The sequence below is a fragment of the Phyllostomus hastatus genome, unplaced genomic scaffold, assembly GCF_019186645.2.
Source record: "Phyllostomus hastatus isolate PE091 unplaced genomic scaffold, TTU_PhHast_1.1 phas_scaffold_39, whole genome shotgun sequence".
Lineage (NCBI taxonomy): Eukaryota > Metazoa > Chordata > Mammalia > Chiroptera > Phyllostomidae > Phyllostomus > Phyllostomus hastatus.
In genome coordinates, this window is record NW_025334028.1 from 27922512 (window position 1) to 27942934 (window position 20423).

The following is a 20423-nucleotide window of genomic DNA, read 5'->3' on the forward strand; positions in this document are numbered from 1 at the left end:
ACCACCTACATATGTTGGTGTTTAAAATTTTTGAATTTTACATTAATACTCTGGAAACAACAAAAAGCTTGTATACTTAAGGAAAATGACCATTTCTTTTGAAAAGGTATGTATCCATATAGTTTTCAAAAAAATCTTTCTTTACAACATGGTCTAAATAAAGGACAAATTCTATAGATAACAATGTATAATTATTAAGAATAATTACTTGGCCTAAACTCCTTTTAAGGATAGTTCTAACTCACTAACTTATGAGTACAAAAGTTAGGCTTACTCTAAACAGTGTATGAATATGATGGCTGCTGAGCATAATGAAAGGAAGAAAATTTCCTCCTGCCTTTCTATAATTTTAAGATTTGGCAAAATTAGGTTGTTCAAGAAAATCTAAATCTTACTTGTCTATCTGTAGGAATTGGAGTATCTTTATCAATTGCATCATACTTGGCATGAATAGCCCCCTGCAAAAAATGAGAGATTAATAATAATTCATCATATCCTTGGTAAATTATTAATTTAGGTAAATATACTTATAAGCACCTATTGTTGACAACCCACTCAATTATACATAGGCACATTAAAAACCAAAATATACCTCTCAGAAAAATCATCTACGGTTTTGAGAATCTGTGACGCAAGTCCATGACAATTTGTCAATTTATCCCGAAAGACAAACATGTCGGATGAGTCATGGAGCTAATAAGTGTGCTAGTCAAGCTGCCCAGCCTCCACAATACAGGACAGCCTTGCTGTTCTCCACTTATTACTACCTCAAACACAGTCGGTTTTATGAAAACATTTTCAAAAAAAGTTTTGGGGGGTGCATGGGAGGTCATCCCACAAATTTTCCTGTAAAGTTGGTAATGAAAACAAAAATAAAAGGAAACTGTTTTAAAGAGTGGTAGTTTCAGCACCAGGAAGCAGAAGTTTGAAAGAAAGTGAAGCATGGAATATTATGTAGGTATGGAATCATTAAGGGACTAAACAGATCATTTACACTTTTTAGTTATACCAGTATAGAAGAAATGATTGAATAAACCACTTCAAATCTTAGTCATGTTCAATAGGACCAACAATGGAACAAATTTTATTACTCTGGTTTACTGTAATCATGTAGAAAGAGCCAGTAATTTGGGGTTCAAATTATGACATTTGCTGTATCAATTTCTATGGTATGTCTATTTAATGACAGATTTAGACAACCTGACCTCAGAAATAACCTTGAACTTTAGCATTATATGGTTCTACAATGCTAACTATTAATGTGTGGTATGGAACAATAGGCATTCTTATAAAACAACCACCCAAACTCAAAGATGTTTGTAGAATCTCATCAAAGAAATCAGGAATAAATAAAATTAGTTTAAAAGGGAGCTGAAAGAATTAAAAATAGTTTGAGGAAATTCAGGAAAAAAATGTATGATGGACATCCATAAGACATTGGTAAGAGAATATCTGAGGCAGGATGACAAAGAAATTGATGGGGGAATAAAAGGGGGTGGTGAGAATTTGGCCCATTTTCATGACTGCTGTTACCAGAGTTCTCTGTTAGTACTGCAAGTCACCCTGACAATTTGGGACACCTCTCCTTTCCTCATTGCCACAGATTAGTCATTGTACAAGACAAAGAAGCTATTTGTCTTGGCAGTATGGTTCTTGTGCAATAGGTGTGCCAAAAGGCACTAAAATATGTTAATGATTTTTGATATGGTTCAAGTGGGAGATTTCTCCAAACTTAGATAGAACTACTTACAAACAGGCAATTCTATTCCTAAATAAACATATTTTATAGGCATGATAATACACTTTTACAATATTTTACAATACAATATTTTGCTATTGTGTTCTTTTCCTCCATTCTTTTCACTTAAAATTACCAAATATTCTTTTTTAAAATTTTTATTTATTTATTTATTTTTAGAGAGGGGAGAGAGAAAGAGAGAGAGAGAGAGAAACATCAATGTGAGGTTGCTGGGGGTCATGGCCTGCAACCTAGGCATGTGCCCTGACTGGGAATCAAACCTGCGATGCCTGGTTCACAGCCCGAACTCAATCCACTGAGTTATGCCAGCCAGGGCAAATCACCAAATATTCTTAATGCTTATATTTTACTACATAACTTTCTAACTTGAAAACATATATTTGGAAAGTACTTTCCTACTCCTTCCTTTCTTCTTAGCACTCTTACAATTAGCTTCTAACCTTCTCTTTTCTTTCTTACCTCCACTCCCAGAAGAGCAGCCCAGGTTAAACCTCTCATAAGTGGAGGAATATCAACTCTTGCTTCTTTCCAGATTTGATTTTTTTTATACGGATAAGCCTAGAGATGAAAAAAAAAAGATATAAAAGCATCTCAAATTACTAAGTAGCATATATTCATCTAAAAGTCCTAAATATATACTAGTGATAAAATTGAAAGAGATTTTCAATAAATTTCTAACTGTCTTTCATGTTACTACTTTGGTACTATTAATACACATAAGTTGGCAGTGCAACGGTTCCCTATATTCTATAAATCTTATATAGTACAATTAGAGGAGAACTCATTCTACTGTTTTCAATCATTCTGCTCTATTTGGTGCTCTGAGACAATTATCAATGAGTCACATGGAGAATAATACTACCAGTCTCATATGGGTTAAATAATGTATGTTTATCACTTTGTAAAAGATCTGGTGATACAGAAAGTATTTAATAAATGTTATTATTATGGCTACTTCTATATCCTTGCATATAAATCTTTCCTTTTATAAATTTGTCCTTTAGGAGAGAGTTCTAGAAAATAATTATTATGACAAAGGGTATACATATTGTTAAGGCTCCCTATATTTAGGGTCTGGCACAAAAAAACACCCCTTTTATTACATAAAAATCTTTTACTTTAAAATCATAAGCATGTAATTCTGTAACATAACAATATCATATCAAGCACACCATATGAGATTTTAGGTGAAATGTTCAAATTGCTGTCTATCTCATGCAAGACATTCACAACCTTACCAACCACCCTCAACGGCATTACTTCTGTTGGACCCTGTATAGTTTGAAACTGCTTTATATACTGTTTTAGTCAATTTATACTTATTCTAAAGGAATGAGAGTGCCAATCTTAATATGCCTTTGTTCACTTTACTAATTTGATAATCAAATTTTTCTACTAAAATTTCCTACTAAAATTTTTTTCATTCCTAGTGAAATTAAACATTTGAATAGATTTACTGATTAGTTGTGTTTCTATTATGTTCCTTATTCATTTCTCTTTCAATATGGGTGCTTTTCCTACTGATTTTTCATTGTTCTTTAAACATATAACTATTAATCTTCTGTTTCATATGATTTTGCATATTTCTTACATCTTGTTTTTACTTTTTAATTTTATTTACCATGAATATGTATCATTCTTATAATTAAATGTTAATTAGAAAAGATATGTCATAAGACTTAGTCTTCTCATGACATCAAGATTCCCTAATAATTGCCAGAAAAATAAAAAATAAAGATTGAATGTGGGCTCTTATAAGACTTTCCACATTAGAACCCCTACCTTTAGCAGCCTGTCAAAGAGAATGATTCTGTTTAGTTGGTACTCTGTGTCCCTCTCTCTGATGATTAAAGGGAGAGTGGCAGCAGCGGACAACTCATTATTGCTGTTTGAATGAGGTAAATTAGACTGGCTGTAAAAGAGAAACAAAAGCAGAAAAAAGGTATAATATTTAAAAAAACAAAACACCATACTAAGTGTTCTATTTAGAAAATAGTCTTCAGAGAAAACATATGTTCCTTACCAATCAGCAAAGAAAAATAAGTATAAAAGGGGATGATATACACTCACTCATCTTCAAGTAGTGGGTAAAATGCTTCTCCACCAACATCTTTTAATCTCTGTGAATTAAAAGAGAAATATTTACATATGAGAATCTGAGACAAAACACTGAACCATATTTAAAAAGGAAAAATAATGTAAAGTTTATGAATTTATAAAGGTACCAAGAGGAGTATAAAATGAATTTAAAATTCATTCCTATGATAAATATGCAAACATACTATTCCTCTAATGATTTAGCTCTGAAGAGTTTTTATATGTTGATTATTTATACTTCCAGGAGTATCTTGTAAATGTTAGACGACTACTATTATTTTTTCCAAACACATTTCAGAATTTTTTGAATTGCTATAAAATTTAATAAATGAATAAAGCATTTTTTAAATTAAAGGTTACTTTAAAAATACATATCTTTTAATTTAAAGCACAATTAGATTTATGTTTTTTTCTTCAGAATTAATATAAAGACAACAGTAAGAGTGCTAATAAAAAATTCAAAAGAATTTCTCACAACATATTTTGAATATGTATGATTCAAATACTGAATAAATCCACTGATGAAGTTCAATTTTCTTAATTATCTCTTCACAAAGTAACTTTAATAAATGTTGCCCCAATAACAACATTTTGCAGGACTTTAGGTATCCTTCAAGAATGGGTGAAGGCAGGCAGTAGTAAAGTAAGATCTTACATCCAGCCTAGGCAAGGGGATCCAAGTTAATGCCTTCTTGCCTGCTGCTCTGCCCCAGTGCAGCGTCCAACCTGAATGCAGACTGCCTGCCCCTGTGGGCACTGATGCAAATTTAAATTTAACTTGTATTTATATACTTTGGGTTATAAATAAGTTAAATTAAGAGTAAAATGAAATCAGTTAAAAACATATATTTTGGATGTAGTTTATTGTTTGCTCCTTGTATTGCCATTTATCTACTATACACATTCTCTCTTCAGAGTTCACTATATTATGTAGTAATAATTATATATTTTTAATTTTTTGTTCCTGACATTCTAATATCTTCAAATTATATAATAGGTAAAATATCAAGTGACAGAAAAGCCTTAAAAATAAGGAAAATGCAGTGATATGAGACATAAACCTGGGCTTAGAGAAAAAGGAGGGAACCAGCGCTGGTAACTGTGGCCTATGGTTTTTAGAGCACAGTGGGATGAAGTCTTGGTTGGGCACCTGATTAACTGCCAGTCAGACAAGGGAAGACCATGCTAAATCCAAGTACAGAAACAAATGTGTGTGTGTATGTTTTGGGAGGTTGGGGGGTGCTGCTAACCTCTCCAGGTTAGAGAGAAACAACAAGGAGTTTCAGCTTCATCTACACATGGGTTAAAATAAAAAGGCTATGAGTTTTGGTTTCCAGTTCAATGTTCAAACAGCTTGAAAGTCATTCCTCCTCCTCTAACAAAAAGAAAAAATCTAAACAAACTGAAAGTCAACTTTTTTTAGAGCAGAATTAGAACAAAATGCTGCCTGGAAAACTGGAGAGACAGACAAATACAGAGAATCACAGCTAAGCTGGAGCAGAAGTTACTGTCGGAGCCTGGTAAGAAAAACTGAAGGACAATTGACTAAGCGCAGCAGACTTAGCGAGGAATAACTTGAGAGAGAAAAACTGGAGACCCGGCTGCAGGGGAGCCCACACTCCACGAGTTTTACCTCTACAGGTACCAACAGATTCTCAGGATAAAGATCTGAGAAAATCCCCTCAGCTTCTGCAGACAGAAGGGTAATGTAACCATTCTGAAATTCCCTCAGAGCACTTTGCTTTCATCAGTAAAGACCTCCCCTCAAATGTAGGAGACTGTTCTGTGTGTCATGGGCCCAGCTCCCACTCGGAGATGCACGGGACCCACACCCACAGAGAGGTTCTCTAGTGGGGAATCAGGCCTGCAATATGCCTAGGCCACTTTGAGTCTTGCTCTTGCTAAAAATCTCCCTCACCCTGAATTGAGGACATTTACTGCAAAGTAACTTCCTAAAATCCATGCTAAACCTTCCAAGGATGAATGTAACCACTTTTGCCTTTTCATTTGCAAATATCCCTCCTCTGTGATGTGATTAGAGGCAGTGGTTCCTCTGTTTTCTGTAAAAGGTAACCACCTAAAGTGAACCTGTGCATAGTAAATGAGGACCATCATGTAATGTGACCAGAAACCCAATAAAGGCCGGTCAGGGCAAGGGGCAAGGCTTTTGCTCCCCTTGAGAGGAAAGTCATGCTGTCCCTTTTCCTCCACTGGACTCAGTCCGTGTGAATATATCATTTCATCTATAATGATGCAGAACACTGTGGGCCAGTCTCTGCATCACTCAAAAACTATTTTATAGAGCCTAAGTGACTGAGGGGAAAGAAAACACCCAACTCTAGCCTCCTCTAGTCTTTGATGTGGAAGATAAATACCCAATTCCTGCTGCCTATTGCTTTCCTGTCTTATGAAGTAGAAAGGAAAGCTGAACGTTACAGCCCAGAGACGGGCTCACTAAAAGTGCGAGAGCTAATATAGGATTACAGAACACCTTTCCTCCCCTACCGTACCTCTGTATCAATAGGGCTTCTGTATAATAATAGATTGCAATGAAAAGAATTGAAAGTCTCAGACCCTATTTTAAAAAGTCTCTAGGGAAACCGAAAGACAACAGAGAAAACAAGGACAAAGACAGTTGAAAAAATTTTAGCCTCTGACAAAAAAGCTACACAAATACTTAACAGCTAGATAAACAGGAAATCTTACAGTAAAGGCCCATTCACCACAGTTCCCTTTATAGATTCATCATGCTGAGTTTCTAATAAAAAATTGCAGGGCATACTAAAATGCAAAAAAGATACTCTAAAGAAACATAGAAAGCCTTAGAACCTGATTCATAAATGGCAGAGATTTTAGAATGATCAGATCAGGAACTTAAAAGAACTATGATTAATATGTGAAGGGCTCTAAGAGGAAAAAGTAGACATCATACAAGAACAGGTGGGTTCTATAAGCAGAGAGATGAAAAGAATGTTAAGAAAATAAGTGATTTGAAAAGATAACAATAGACACTTTCTAAATTGAAATGCAAAGAGAAAAATGAAAAAAAAAAACAACCCAAAATATTCAATGAAATATCCAAGAATGATGGAACAATTAAAAAAGGTATGATCTATGTGTAATAGAATACCAGAAGGGGGTGAAAGGAAGGAATTGAAGAAATATTTGAAGTAATAATGACAAAAATTTTCAAAAGTAAACAGACACCAAAAGACAGAGATCCAGGAAGCTCAGAGAACTCTGGAAAGGATAAATACAAACACACTCACACACACAAACCTGCCCCCATAAAAAACCCCACAATAACTAACCAACAAACCAACCAACAAAACAACCCTTTCCCCACACCCCAAACCTAGGCATACTATATTCAAACTGCAGAAAATCAAAGACAAAGAGAAAATCTTGAAGGAAGCCATGGCCAGGGAGGGATGGGAGTGGACCTTACCTATAGAGGCACAAGGATACACATGACATCAGACTGCTCTTCAGAAACCATGCAAGCAAGAAGAGAATAGCATGAAATATTTAAAGTGTTGAAAGAAAAAAGCAACAAAACTTCAATTTTTATACAGCAAAATTATCCTACAAAAGTGGAAAAACTAATTCTTAGACAAACAAGAATTGAGGGAATTTGTTGCTAGTAGACTTGCCTTGCAAGACATGTTAAAAGTTCTTTTGAGAGAAGGAAAATTACAGATTAGAAAATTAAATCCACATGATGAAAGGAAGACTGTTAGAGGAAATATAAATGAATATAAGGAATACGCTTCATTTTCCTATTCTTAATTGACCTAACAAATAACAGTTTGTTCAAAATAATAGGCCAATGCATTTGGTTCAAAGCTTATGGATAAGTGAAAAGACTGGCAGCAATGCAATAAGGGATGGGAAGAAGGAAACAGGAATGCACAGTTAAAAAACAAATGTACTACCTAGGAAGCAGTTTAGCATTATTTGACAGTGAACTTAAATTAGTTGTAAATGTATATGGCAAACTTAAGGCAACCACTAAAATTTTTTAAAGAAGTATACTTCCTATGATAAAAGAAAAGAGGAAAATGAAATCAAAGAAAATGGTCAATAAAAATTGAGAAAGTAGAAAAAGAAGTAATAGTAAAGAGAAACAGAGATGGAAGGAGGGAGAGAAAGAACAAAGAGGGCAAGAATACAGAACAGTTACCCATATGGTAGATATTAATGTAACTATATCAATAATCTACCAATTAAAAGATAGAAACTGTTAAAAAAAAAACAAGACCCAGCTCTATGCTGTTCATAAAAAAACCACTTTAAAGATGAAGACATAGATAGATTAAAGGTAAAGATCAGAGAAAGATATACAATGGTAACACTAACTGAAAGAAGGTGAAATAGCAATATTTATTCTTTAAAAAAATGACATTAGAGTAAGAAATTTCACACACACACATACACACATTCTATTTACAAGAGCAACAATAAAACATCTCAGAAATAAATTTGATAACTGACATATAGACATTAAAAAGGAAATTGTGATATGAAATAGGACTTAATGTGGCATATCTACCATTTTCAAGAAACAGGACTCTATATGCTAACTATATCAATTCCCTACAAATTAACTTATACATTTAATGCATTTCCAATCAAAATCCTATAATTTTTAATGAAATTTGAGAAGATGATTAAACAGAGCTCATAGTCTATTTAGAAGAGAACAAATTAGAGGTTTTCCCCTGCTAGACTGTAAGACCCCATATAAAAGTATGAACAAGATAGATTACTATTGGCTAATGTGAGAGAAGTAAGTCCAAGATCAGAATAGAAGCCCAGAATCATATCCATGCAAATATGAAAGAGCTGACATTATGAATCAACAAAATCAAATTATTCAATATAGTGCTAAAACAGGATGAATGAAATAATATTTATGAATGAAATATATATTGGATAACCACCTCACACCTTATTAAGAAAAATCCAGGTGGATTAATGGACTAAATATGAAAAAAATTTAAATGTTTTAAAAGAAAATATAAAAATATATTATACAAAATATATTTATAACCTTGGTATAACTATAAATAAGTTACAATAAGTAAATCACAAAAAAATGAAACATAGTTAACAATAAAAAACACTGAAAAAAGAATTATATTCATTATGAGAAACTTCAAAAAGTTAAAGGAAAACCTAGATTAGAAGAAATTTGCAGGGAATACATTTTTAAAAGCCCTCAAATCAGTAAAAAGTCACTCAATAAAAAATTAGTAAAAGATATGAATTAGTCATGCACAGAAGAGGTAACCAAACAGCCAAAAAATATGAAAGGATTTGTAGCTGCACTAGAATTAGAGAATTAAAAATTAGTATTATAACAAAATACCATTCCACATCTTTTGGAGCAACAATTAAAAAAAAATTATGTTACCATGTGTTAATAAGTATGTGGAGGAGTAAGAATTCTTTATTTAATGATGGTGAAAAGATAAATAAGACCACCTTTGGGAACAATCAGACAATATATACTAAAGCTGAAGATGTATAGATGCATTTCCAAAAATGCTATACCTGGGCTCATATATAAGGAAACTCTCTTATATTTTGAAATCAGGAGGGAATTCAGGCTTTGTGTGTATCTGTAGGGTTTCAGTTTAAAAAAAAAAAGGGAGATCTGAAGCAAGTTTGCTAAAGCACCATCCTTACATTTCTTAGCTGGCATAATGACAACGTGATGGTGGTGTCATCTAACAGGGAGCTTCTATCTCGACCTTGTCCAAAGCTTTCACCATCTTCAAAGAGAAAACTAAAAGAAATTTTAAAAAAATATTTTAATGGGTACACAAAATCCAATTTAGTATTTATCCTAAGGCATGAATCCCTTCATTAAAGAAAGAAATTTTAGACTGAATGAGTTAATCAAAAAATATAACTGCTCTTTAAAAATTCTCTAAACAATTCTCATTTTTAAATATATGTTGAGTAGGTATGAATACAGTATAAATATAAAGCATTTTATGAATAAAGAGTATGATTTACATACTTTGCTAAGGCAGGTTCGATGTTAAAATTACATTCTGATACTCTTTAAATATGATTCTGAGAAAGTTTGAGTCAAGAATGATAAAGTGAGTAAAAAAAGGAAAACCTTATGTAATGATGGTAACCTCTCAGGTAAAAAAATATAGAATAATAAATGCATGAACTTTGTTTAAATTTTTAAAAAGCTACTCAGAATTTAAATATCCTTTAAAGCATTTAGTCTTACAATTTTTATCATTTTATTTTCTGATTTTTCTACTTAATTTAATCTGAGCAGTATAATTAAATAAATATTTTAAAATTAGTTTAAGAGAGAAAAATGTAGGGAACCAATGGTCTATTCAAATAACTAACCTAAAAAATTTAACATGTAAGAAAAAAATGACGAGCAGATGATTTTTACAGTTATCTACAATGATCAATTCTAGTCCAAAAATCTAAAATTAAAATTTTAGAGCATTGTTGGAAACTTAAAAGATTCATGGTCATATCTCTGAATAAATATTAAGAGCAAGAGAACAGCAATAATTTTGGCCCTAGGATTGTATTGTTATTTAAATTCCAGTCTAACTTATAGAACGGTACCCAGGATCTTAAGCAGTTCTGCAGATTTTTATCAACAGTAACTTAGCACTTGAATGATCTCTAGCAAGTAATAAGGTCATAGAATACATTTATATTTATGATTTATATTTGGAAATAGAAAATAGTTTCTCATAGTAGGCATATTCATTGATTTACTCTCAAATACTACTGTTCTGACTTATACATTTTTAATTTATTAAATATCAATTATAAGATATTTCATAATAATAACTTCACTTCAAATGGAGGATAAGCAAATTATTTTTTTAAAAAGAATGCTCATTAGAAAGAGAAGTATTGATGGGCACTCTACAATTAGACACTTCATTAAAAAAGGTACTAACTTCCAATTGTTTTCATAATCACTTAGTTGGAATGTCTATCAAAAATTTTTTAAGTATTATTACTAAATTGTGCTTCTCATTTCCAAAATTTTCATTTTCTTACTTGGGGAGTGTGCAGATAGGTGGTTTGGATCGAATGATTTCCTTGTTGACAAGCTCTTTCTCCAAGTCACCTCCAGCTAAACACCAAAGGTAATATACTTCTTCAATTGATCTTTCTGCCAGGTAATCACTGTTGATATCTATTAATGACAAATTAAGGAGAATCAGAGCTATCACACTTTTTGTTTTTATTAACAGCCAACAGACAATATTAGCTGATATTATATAAAAAAAGCACAAACTGAAAAACATAGTAAGATATCCTTAAGAATAATCATATTATAAAATGCACAGAGTATAAAATGTACATTCATTTTCTTGAGAAAGAGTAGAATTTTTATCCTCACAGAGATATGGGATATATTTCAGCTATATTGGGCTCTGCGGGATAGGAATAAGGGCAGCTAAAACCACATGAGTAGGCAACCAACACGAACTGCTCTGTTGTTCAGTCCACTGCTGCCTCTTCTGAGAAGTCTTTCTTGATGTGCTTTGTTCACACTGCCCTTCACTTGTAATAGTGATAATCTGACAAAATGTCTGCCTGCCTCCCCATTCGGCATGAACGTCACCTGAAGGTAAAGTGTATGGAACAAAGCAGGGACTCAATGGATATTTAATTGGATGAATGTTTAATAACTATTTCCTACCATGACTTACCTCATAAAACTTTTTGGCATAAAAGTAACTTACTGGTGTCACTAAAGCACACATTCTGAGAGTTGTAATCTTCATAGTGTGATAGAAAAAGGTGATATCCCCTTAAAATGTGAAATATAATAGTACAAATGTCCTATCAATAATACCATGTAAAAGATAATTTATAATAAATTATGTGATATATAAATGTTGATGTAGTAAAATTTCCATTGAAAATTAGAAAACTGATTTTAGCATAAAGATCTGAGATGAAATAGGACTTTGTTATACATATTAATTTTTGTGGTTCCACTTCATCTCCTTGATTTTTTAAAGTTTATGCTCCAAAGTAATTTAAATTTAAAGGATTAAAAGTTTAGTTATATAAAATGTTAGGTTAAGCACATCCAGAATTACCTCTCAGTTCCAAGATGAGTGCCCATAAAGCCTCACTAATGTGTTCTACATAGTTGATGCAGTCAAAACTGGAACTAGGATAAGCATACTGACTTTAAAAACAAGGCTTCTAACATTGCCTATGTTTACTTAGCATTACCTTTACACAGCTGACTGATGTCTTCAGGCAGAGTTAAATCAGCACATCTTAGAGAAGATGAAAACAAACTGGCAGGTCTTGTAAATGGGGGGTATAGAGGTGACACTTCACTGAACACCTGGTCCTGCATCAATTCATCTGGGGTTGGCCTCGAGAAACACATTTAAAACACAGACTGTGAACGAAAGTCATTAAAATTTCCTAGAATAATGGCATACATTCAAGGGGATAGGTAAAAGTCTTAAATACCTCATCAGCATAGAATATAAAAAAGTCCTACTTGGCAGAGTCTGAAAGTACACATTTATATAATAATCAAGTGACTGTAAGTAGTAAATGCTGAATTTTTTACCTCTGTTGTGCTTTTTGCACCTATGAACTATCAAATCTATTACATATGGGCATCTCAATGTTTCAGTTTTAGCTCGACTACCATGTACCTGTTTTACTGAATATCTTACATAAAATGATACAATTTAATACCATTCAAAACTAATGGTACCTCTTTGTTTTCTTCCTATCCTTGGTTTAATATAGCATATTTACCCGATACTATGCTTTTAATATCATTCCCCTCTTCCTAACATGTCTTAGCGAAAATGTTTGTCTAAAGACAGATCAGAATACATTATTTTCAAATATTATATACCTAAAGAAGTTCAGGGACAACTATACAGCTAATAGTGACATACTCAAATGAAAAGATAAAATAAAACCTCTAAGAAATTCTTTTATGTAATCAACAGTTGTGAACTTACCTGACCATGTATAATCTTTGCTATAATATAAATTTCCAGTAAGCTTTCATTCTCATTTCTTTTCTATCATTTGAGTCTAGAAATATGCATATCCCACAATTTAGCTGTTTTTTCAATTGGAGGCTAGAAAATGAACTAGTAACTTCTTTTAGTATATTCCAGATTTTTGTCCATGATTTAATATGTTTCTTCTTTTACGAATACACATTAAAGCCATGACTACCATTTATTACTATATATATAAGTATATTTATTTAATCCATTGATATCATAACTAATAATAAAAAAAACAAGTACTTATATGTTAAAGATCTCAGTGTAATCCCAAATTCTTAAAATACCAACCTCTTAGAAGGGTGAAAGGTGAGACACTTCTTCAAAAGATCTATCATGTTTTCAGGAAGCTCCTGGTAAGTAAGGAGAAAAAATATTTAAAATGATACATTTAAAAATACATTTGATTCAAATGTTTGCTAATCTAGGATGCTTTGATTTTCTTTTTGTTCCAAAGATTTATTTGTACCTGGCAAACACAAACCATTTGTCCTTTCATCTTTATTGTTTTTTTCTTTTCGTTATATTTATTGGGGTGACATCATTTAATAAGATTATATAGGTTTCAAGTGTACATTTCTATGATACATGATCTTCATATTGCACTGTTTTGATTTTTTTAAAGTCTTTATTGGACTTTATCCCAAAAAACAGCTTTAAATTGAATCTCAAACATGCAAAATTAACAAATCTTCAATAACAGAATACTCACAAACCTTTATAATATCCAGACAACCATGCTCTTCAGCTAGAACTATTATAGTGTCATCCACGCAGTCTATAAAACAGAAAAATTATAAGAATTAATGCTGCTGTTCTAATTCATCAGACATACTGGGTACCTAACTCTGATAATTTTTAAAAACATTATGTAATAAAGTTTTGGAAACTGTGATATTAAAAAGCTTACGACTTTTTTAAATTTTATGTACAATGGTAAAAATAAAGACTTCAAACACTAAATATTAATTGTATCAAAGATACTGAAAGATAGCGGCTTAAATGTAAACAAAGCAGTGTTAAAGGAGATAAATAATTCTCAGCTATGCTTTCTCTTTCTATGTACATGTTTGAAAAAGCACTTATTATTTTTTCATGATTATAAGACTAATTTATTTTTATTATATACAATTTGGAGAGTGTACACATTTCTCTGAGAATTTAAAGTATAAGTTAGTGTGTAGATGACATTTAGAAATTGCCAAGACTCCTTAACAGCTATATTATCAATATTTAAAATTAAATGTGGTAAATGTGATAAAATTTTATGGAATTTTATTTATGATTTATTATCATTTATTAATAATATTCCATAATATTATGTGTAAACACTATTAAACTGTATGCCAATCTGTCACTCTTTTACATAAAATGCTCCATCACTGTTTTTCTGTCTTTTTTACATGTTTAATTTATTCCATGCTAAAGTAATTATGCAAATTTTTATAAATTTCAATGATAATATTTGCATCTGATATGTATGTAAAATACATGAGCTTGTTATAAGAAAAAATAAACATTCTTCCTGAGTCATTATATACACAAGTCATCAAACAGAAAGCTAAAAAGTTGACATATTGTGTGACAGTAAACTGCTACAGAAAAGTATGATTTTAAGTTCTCATAGTTTGATTTCACACATTAGTTTACTTGGCTATTTCAGAGGGGAGGATGTGGGGGGAATTGGAAGAGATTAGCCAAAGAACACATATGCATATATGCATGCCCATGGACACAGAGGACAATGTGGTGAAGCAGGGGAGGGGAAGCGGAGGAGAGAGTTGGGTGTAGGGGGGTAAAGGAGGGAGAAATAGAGGACATCTGTAATAGTGTCAACAATAAAAAAATTGAAGAAAGTGAGGATATTTTAGTGTATTCACTATTTTATTTTATTTTTTTCAGGATTTGGAAAATCAGTTTATTTCTTAAAATTCTGTAAGTCAATGAGCATTTTATAGGCCATTCTTATTTTTCTCTCTAAAACAACTTACGTCTGCCTTCATGATTCTGTCACAAAGGTTCATATAAACCAATTCTCCCAACTGTGTCTCCTGTAACAAACTTCTTTGAGAAAGCACATATAACTCAGTCGATGTGGATATTAATTAAAGCACTTTCTGGAAGACTTTGAGGTCAGCAGAAAACTTATCACCATGGTTCCCTTCTAGAAGTGTATTCACTATTTTAGACCAATACAACCTCAATGTATATGATTACTAACAGTCACTAAAGATTGTATTTGTATTAGAAAGATAAATTATATGACACTTACCCAATGTAAGCACAAATTTTAGTCGTTCAGAAATATCCAAGCTCTGAAATAATTTTCTTCCCTAAATAAAATGGGAAAAGAATTCATGTAAACATTTGCATCTATTTTTTCTAGGGAGATCTTTTTCTTCAGAGTTGAAAATTACTTTATTAGGTACTTCTATTTCATTTTTGAAGTTTTATTAGATTTTAAAAATTAGTTCAATTAAACAAAAATTATTGGGTACTTGTTTTTCAAAATGTTGCACAATATTTAACATTTAAACACTGTCTATATACATATACACATATATACATATATGTACATATATACATATATACACACACACACACACACATTAAATTTTAGTTTGATTTCAAGTGCTTTTGAGACCTACACATACCTGAATGTCTTGGTGGATTCCAGGTACCAGGAGTGTTATTAAGAGTGCAAGATTCCTCCCGAGAAAGATTCAGATTACCCTTTCAACTACCCAACTATTTCTGACTTACATATTATAATCCATGCAGTCTGTTGTCTCTATTAAGAAACATTCCATGAAACTTCCTTTTCCCACAATGATTTCAGAGTCACCCTTTGTTCTCCCAGAGCACCTGGTATATTTCTGTTAAAACACATACATTATACTTTAACTGTTTCTTTATTATTTAGCTTCAGGAGGCTCCTTGGAATGAAGTCTGGAATCAAATACTTCCAACTTCAATGATTACACTCTGAGAAACAATTGTGTATCAAATTTGACATTCTACCACCACTTGTATAACTTGGGTAAGTAACTTAGTCACCTTAAGCCTCACCTTTCCCACCTATAAAAATGGAATATTTACTGTACTTTCAGTAGGGGCTATATAATGTAAAAAATTCTTAGCATTTTTTGCCCATTGAAAAGGCTTCATTAATGTTCACTGTTGTTTTGCTTCTTTTATTATAACCAAATTAAACTTGTATGGCTTAAAATATGAACGCTTAAGAAAAGATAGCATGGTTTTTATGTAAAGAAAATGAGACTCCAATTTTTTTCAAATGAAAAAATCTTTCTCAAATATTTATGAAATTAAAAATATAGGTTGGAGAAATGAATGAAAAAAGTCATCCACCACTTATCTCTCTTCTCAATCTCTTACATACCATATTAGCCATCTAAAAGTTATATCATAGTATAAAGTTTTGATTTCATAAACATCTGTTAAAAACTTTAAATGGCCCCCATATCTTATATAACTAAATGCAGACTTCTCAATTTAGCCTTTAAAGTCTACTAGATGTGACTCTAATACACCTTTCAGTCTAAATGCTTGCTATTTGTCCACCTTGTGATGAACATGGCACACGCATGTTGCAGTTCCATTTGGTTACTTGCAGTACAGTGAACACACTGCCTGCGTTCAGGTCTGTTGGCTTTGACTCATGTTATTTTCCTACCAGTAAATTTTTCTTCCTGTTTAATGGATATTAAATCCATTAATATCCATTATGGATTTAATATCCATAATGGATATAGATTTAATGGATATAGAATCCATTATTCTATATATCCATTATTTCATTTTCACTGCTGAATGTTAATTTTTTGCATTAAAGAATTCAACTACTTCCTCTGAGGACATTGATGGCACTGTCCTACTGTTTGCTTGCTTCCACAATGCTAAGAAGTTAAATGCCAATCCAATTCTCATTCTCAGTATGTATCTTTTTCTCATTAACACTGATAAAGACATCAGAGCTCAGTAAAGACAGTTTAGTGTTTTGCTTAAGTGTACCACTTTTGGATGCAGATTGATGGGTATAAATCTGCTCAAATACATACTGTTATATAGCTAGAAGAGGTTGCTTAACTTTTCTGTACCTCAATTTCTTCATCTATAAAGTAAAAAAAACAAAACCAACCTGATAAACTAATAAAACTGATGTGAAAATTGATTGATATAATAGATGTAAAGAGATTAGAAAAAATATCTGGCTCTTGATAAATGCTCAATAAATATTATGTATTATTTTACTATTGGTTATCGCCTAAAAGTTTAGCATTAGATTTCCAGATATTTGTTGTTGTTTGTATGTTTATTTTCATTCCCCTTGCAAGGTATTTAGCAGGTTCTTTCACACTATGCAGTTTCTACTTCTAAAGTTATTATAAGACAGATATTAGGACATTTGAATCTATCTTCCCTGTCTTAAAAAATTTCTTTTAAATTTAAAAAATATTTTCAATCTCTATCTCTTTGTGTCATATTCTGGGGGAATTACTCACCTTCATCTTCTATATTCAATCTGTCCATTTTCCTATGAGCCACCAATTTATGTTTTTTATTTCAAAATTCCATATTTTTTTCTTTAAACTCTTAACTGATTCTTTTTCTTTTTCAGTAAATGTTCTTGATTCATAGTTTCTATACTTGCTTCATGAATGGAATTGTTTCCTTTGTCTCTTAAAGAACATACATATTTATTTTAAAGTCTTTTCAATGGTGTAAATTCTTCTGTTTGTTGTTTTCATTGGTAGTGGTCATCTTTAGATGCTTTGTATTTGTTATGTAAGTAGGCACATCTTTACAAAATTCTATACACCCTTGAACCATGAAAACTTCTGGGTGGCTAAGTGGCTGCATTAACTTGCCAGTGAGCTTCTCCCTTATTTTCTCAGAATTCTTAGTGTACCAGAAGTTCCCTTTGTTAGTTGTTGGTATGTTATTAATTTGTATCTTAATATTTTAAATTAAAGGGTTTGATGATGCAGAGGAAGATTTAAGCCGGTGTTTTCAGTCTGCCATCCTGAAATTAGACTGCCTACACTTTGAGTAGCACTTAAAATGTCATTAAACCCACATGATGAAATTAATATTTCCTTTCTTGGTATTCACACAGATCTCTGTGTTTACCTTCAAAGTTTATGGATTTGAATTTATAAGCTCATTTGGTATGTATCTTAATCACAGTCTATTCCTTGTTGAATCTGTCATGATGTTATATATACAGCAAATATTAACGTTTGTTGAATTACTCATATAAGACATACCTTAACTATAATGCTTTATTACCCCTGCTGTTGAATTAATTCCTAAATACAAAAATGAGGAAATAATGTCTAATTCTTAAATACGGTAAAAATTAATGACAATATATTCAAACTATCTTGAAAATTCCTTGGAAAACAGAAATAATAGATAAATAATAAAAATTTCTGCCTCAAAAGACTGCACAGTCCAAGTAAAACAGACAAATTTGACAAGTGCTGTAAGAGGAAAGGGGAATAATAAAGAGGAACCTAAGGCAAGCAGATACTTGAAGGCAAAATTGACAGACTGTTAGTTGTCCCTCCAATCTCATTCTCAACATCCTTCTCAATATTTAGGTGTCCAGCTGAAGACAACATTTCCTAGTCTCTCTTGTACCTACAAGTGGCAACAATGAGTAAATTATCACTAGTGAAAATAGAGAGGATAATTGCAACTTCTAGATCAAATCCTTAAATACAGTTACCATGAAATCATTCCTCTCATTTCCTAATGGCTAAAAAAATGGGGGTGATAAAGAGAGAACTTTGGAAACCAGATGTTGAGAACAGTGGAGACATACCTGACAGCCCAGATTTCTGCATAACATTGTGGAATAAAGCCCACTCCACCCTCACTGGACCCTTACATGACGGAGAAAAAACATCTACCTACTTTAAGCTACTGCATTTTTACTTCCTGTGCTTTTAATTTCAGCTTAATCTTTACCCTAATAAATACAGAGGATTTCTAGGGAAGGCCTCATAAAAAGCCAACAAAGTGAGTCCTATAGGAAACATTAGAGAACAAAAGAGGAGAAGATATTTAAGAAGACTATCATAAAAAAAGACTACCATAGAGTGGAGAGAGCTAGAACATATCAAAGAATGTAAGCATTTTTAGTAAAAACATTTTAGAAAGTGACAGTACAGTGTAAATTTTTATACCTAATATAAGTATAAAAATTTCTAGAGATACTAAAATGGTATTTATACCTAGTAACATTTACATTAACGATTAGTAAAAGTGTAGACATTTCTAGAATTACCAAAATAATAGCCAAATTAATTGTCAAACAGAATTTTTCTAAAAATCAAATTGAGAATTAAGCCATTTCTCTTCATAATAGCCAATTTGTGAAGCAAAAACATATTATGACTAGTTTTTCTATCCAAAAATTATTCTAGTAAACACATAATTTCTTTTTATTATTTTAAAGTTCTTCATACATACCACACAAAGTTCAAATAAAATGATTCCCAGAGACCAAACATCTGACTTGGGGCCAGAAGGCAATGGTTTTTCATTTGGCATATGATCAGTGGTCTTGGAAATTCCTTGTGCAATTACCTCAGGTGCCAAGTATGATGGATACCTATAATGACATATTAAAAAATTAATAATTATTATGAACTCCAAAAGGGGAAAGAAGTAGAACACTTTATCATAGGAAACAGTGTTTATTATTTTGAATAATAGGAAGTCAAAATATTTTAAAAATCTATAAAAAACTAAGACTCTCCCTCTCTGTACTCCTGACACTCATTCATATTTATGTATATGTAAACCTGACCACCCATCACAACTGTCCCACAAGGCAGCCTACTATACACACTACTCGGTACCCTTTTTATTCACTTAAAGTATAGAAATCATTCTACCACAATAAGTATAGATTTGCCTCATTCTTTCTGAAAACTGCCAATAATTTATTGTATTGAGGTTCTTAATTTATTTGACCAAATTCTGATGAAGAACATTTTGGAAGTTCCATTCTTTTACTATTATAAACAATGTTGAAATGAATATGAATATTTCATTTTCCACAAATATGAGATGACAAATTTCTAGATATGGCACTACAAAGTCATAAGGTATATGTATTTAAAATTTTGATATATATCACCAACTTGCTCTTCCAGATTGTATCAATTTATATTCTTACAAGCAAAACAAGAGGGTGACAATTTCCCTTTACCTTTACCGACATAAATTTTCTTGAAAACTGCTTTAGTAAGTACTGTAGTGAGTAAATATTTACTACAGACAGAGTTTAACTATGGATAAGGTATAGAAAATAAAGCTCTGATAAATACCTGTGTACTTACCACGCAGCTTAAAAATACCTTATTATCACTAAATGTCTATTTCTGCTTGTCCCTAATTATGCCTCCCTAGTATCCCCCCAGAAAGGAAAAGACAGCTAGAATTTTGATGTTTATAATTTTCTTACATTT

General features: G+C 31.8%; 1 protein-coding gene across 3 annotated transcripts in view; it reads right to left on the bottom strand.

Moving 5' to 3' along the window:
* TBCK (TBC1 domain containing kinase) overlaps positions 1-20423 on the bottom strand; it is a 186693-nt gene that overhangs the window by 114357 nt on the left and 51913 nt on the right. For all 3 annotated transcript variants that reach the window (XM_045820116.1, XM_045820113.1, XM_045820115.1), the window contains exons 6-16: positions 19420-19561; positions 15194-15254; positions 13638-13699; positions 13213-13274; positions 12110-12258; positions 10916-11054; positions 9548-9647; positions 3830-3879; positions 3542-3671; positions 2219-2317; positions 396-458 (exon numbers count right to left, since the gene is read on the bottom strand). In XM_045820116.1, coding sequence (XP_045676072.1) covers positions 396-458; positions 2219-2317; positions 3542-3671; positions 3830-3879; positions 9548-9647; positions 10916-11054; positions 12110-12258; positions 13213-13274; positions 13638-13699; positions 15194-15254; positions 19420-19561 — 1057 coding nt within the window. The remainder of the gene's footprint in view (positions 1-395; positions 459-2218; positions 2318-3541; positions 3672-3829; positions 3880-9547; positions 9648-10915; positions 11055-12109; positions 12259-13212; positions 13275-13637; positions 13700-15193; positions 15255-19419; positions 19562-20423) is intronic.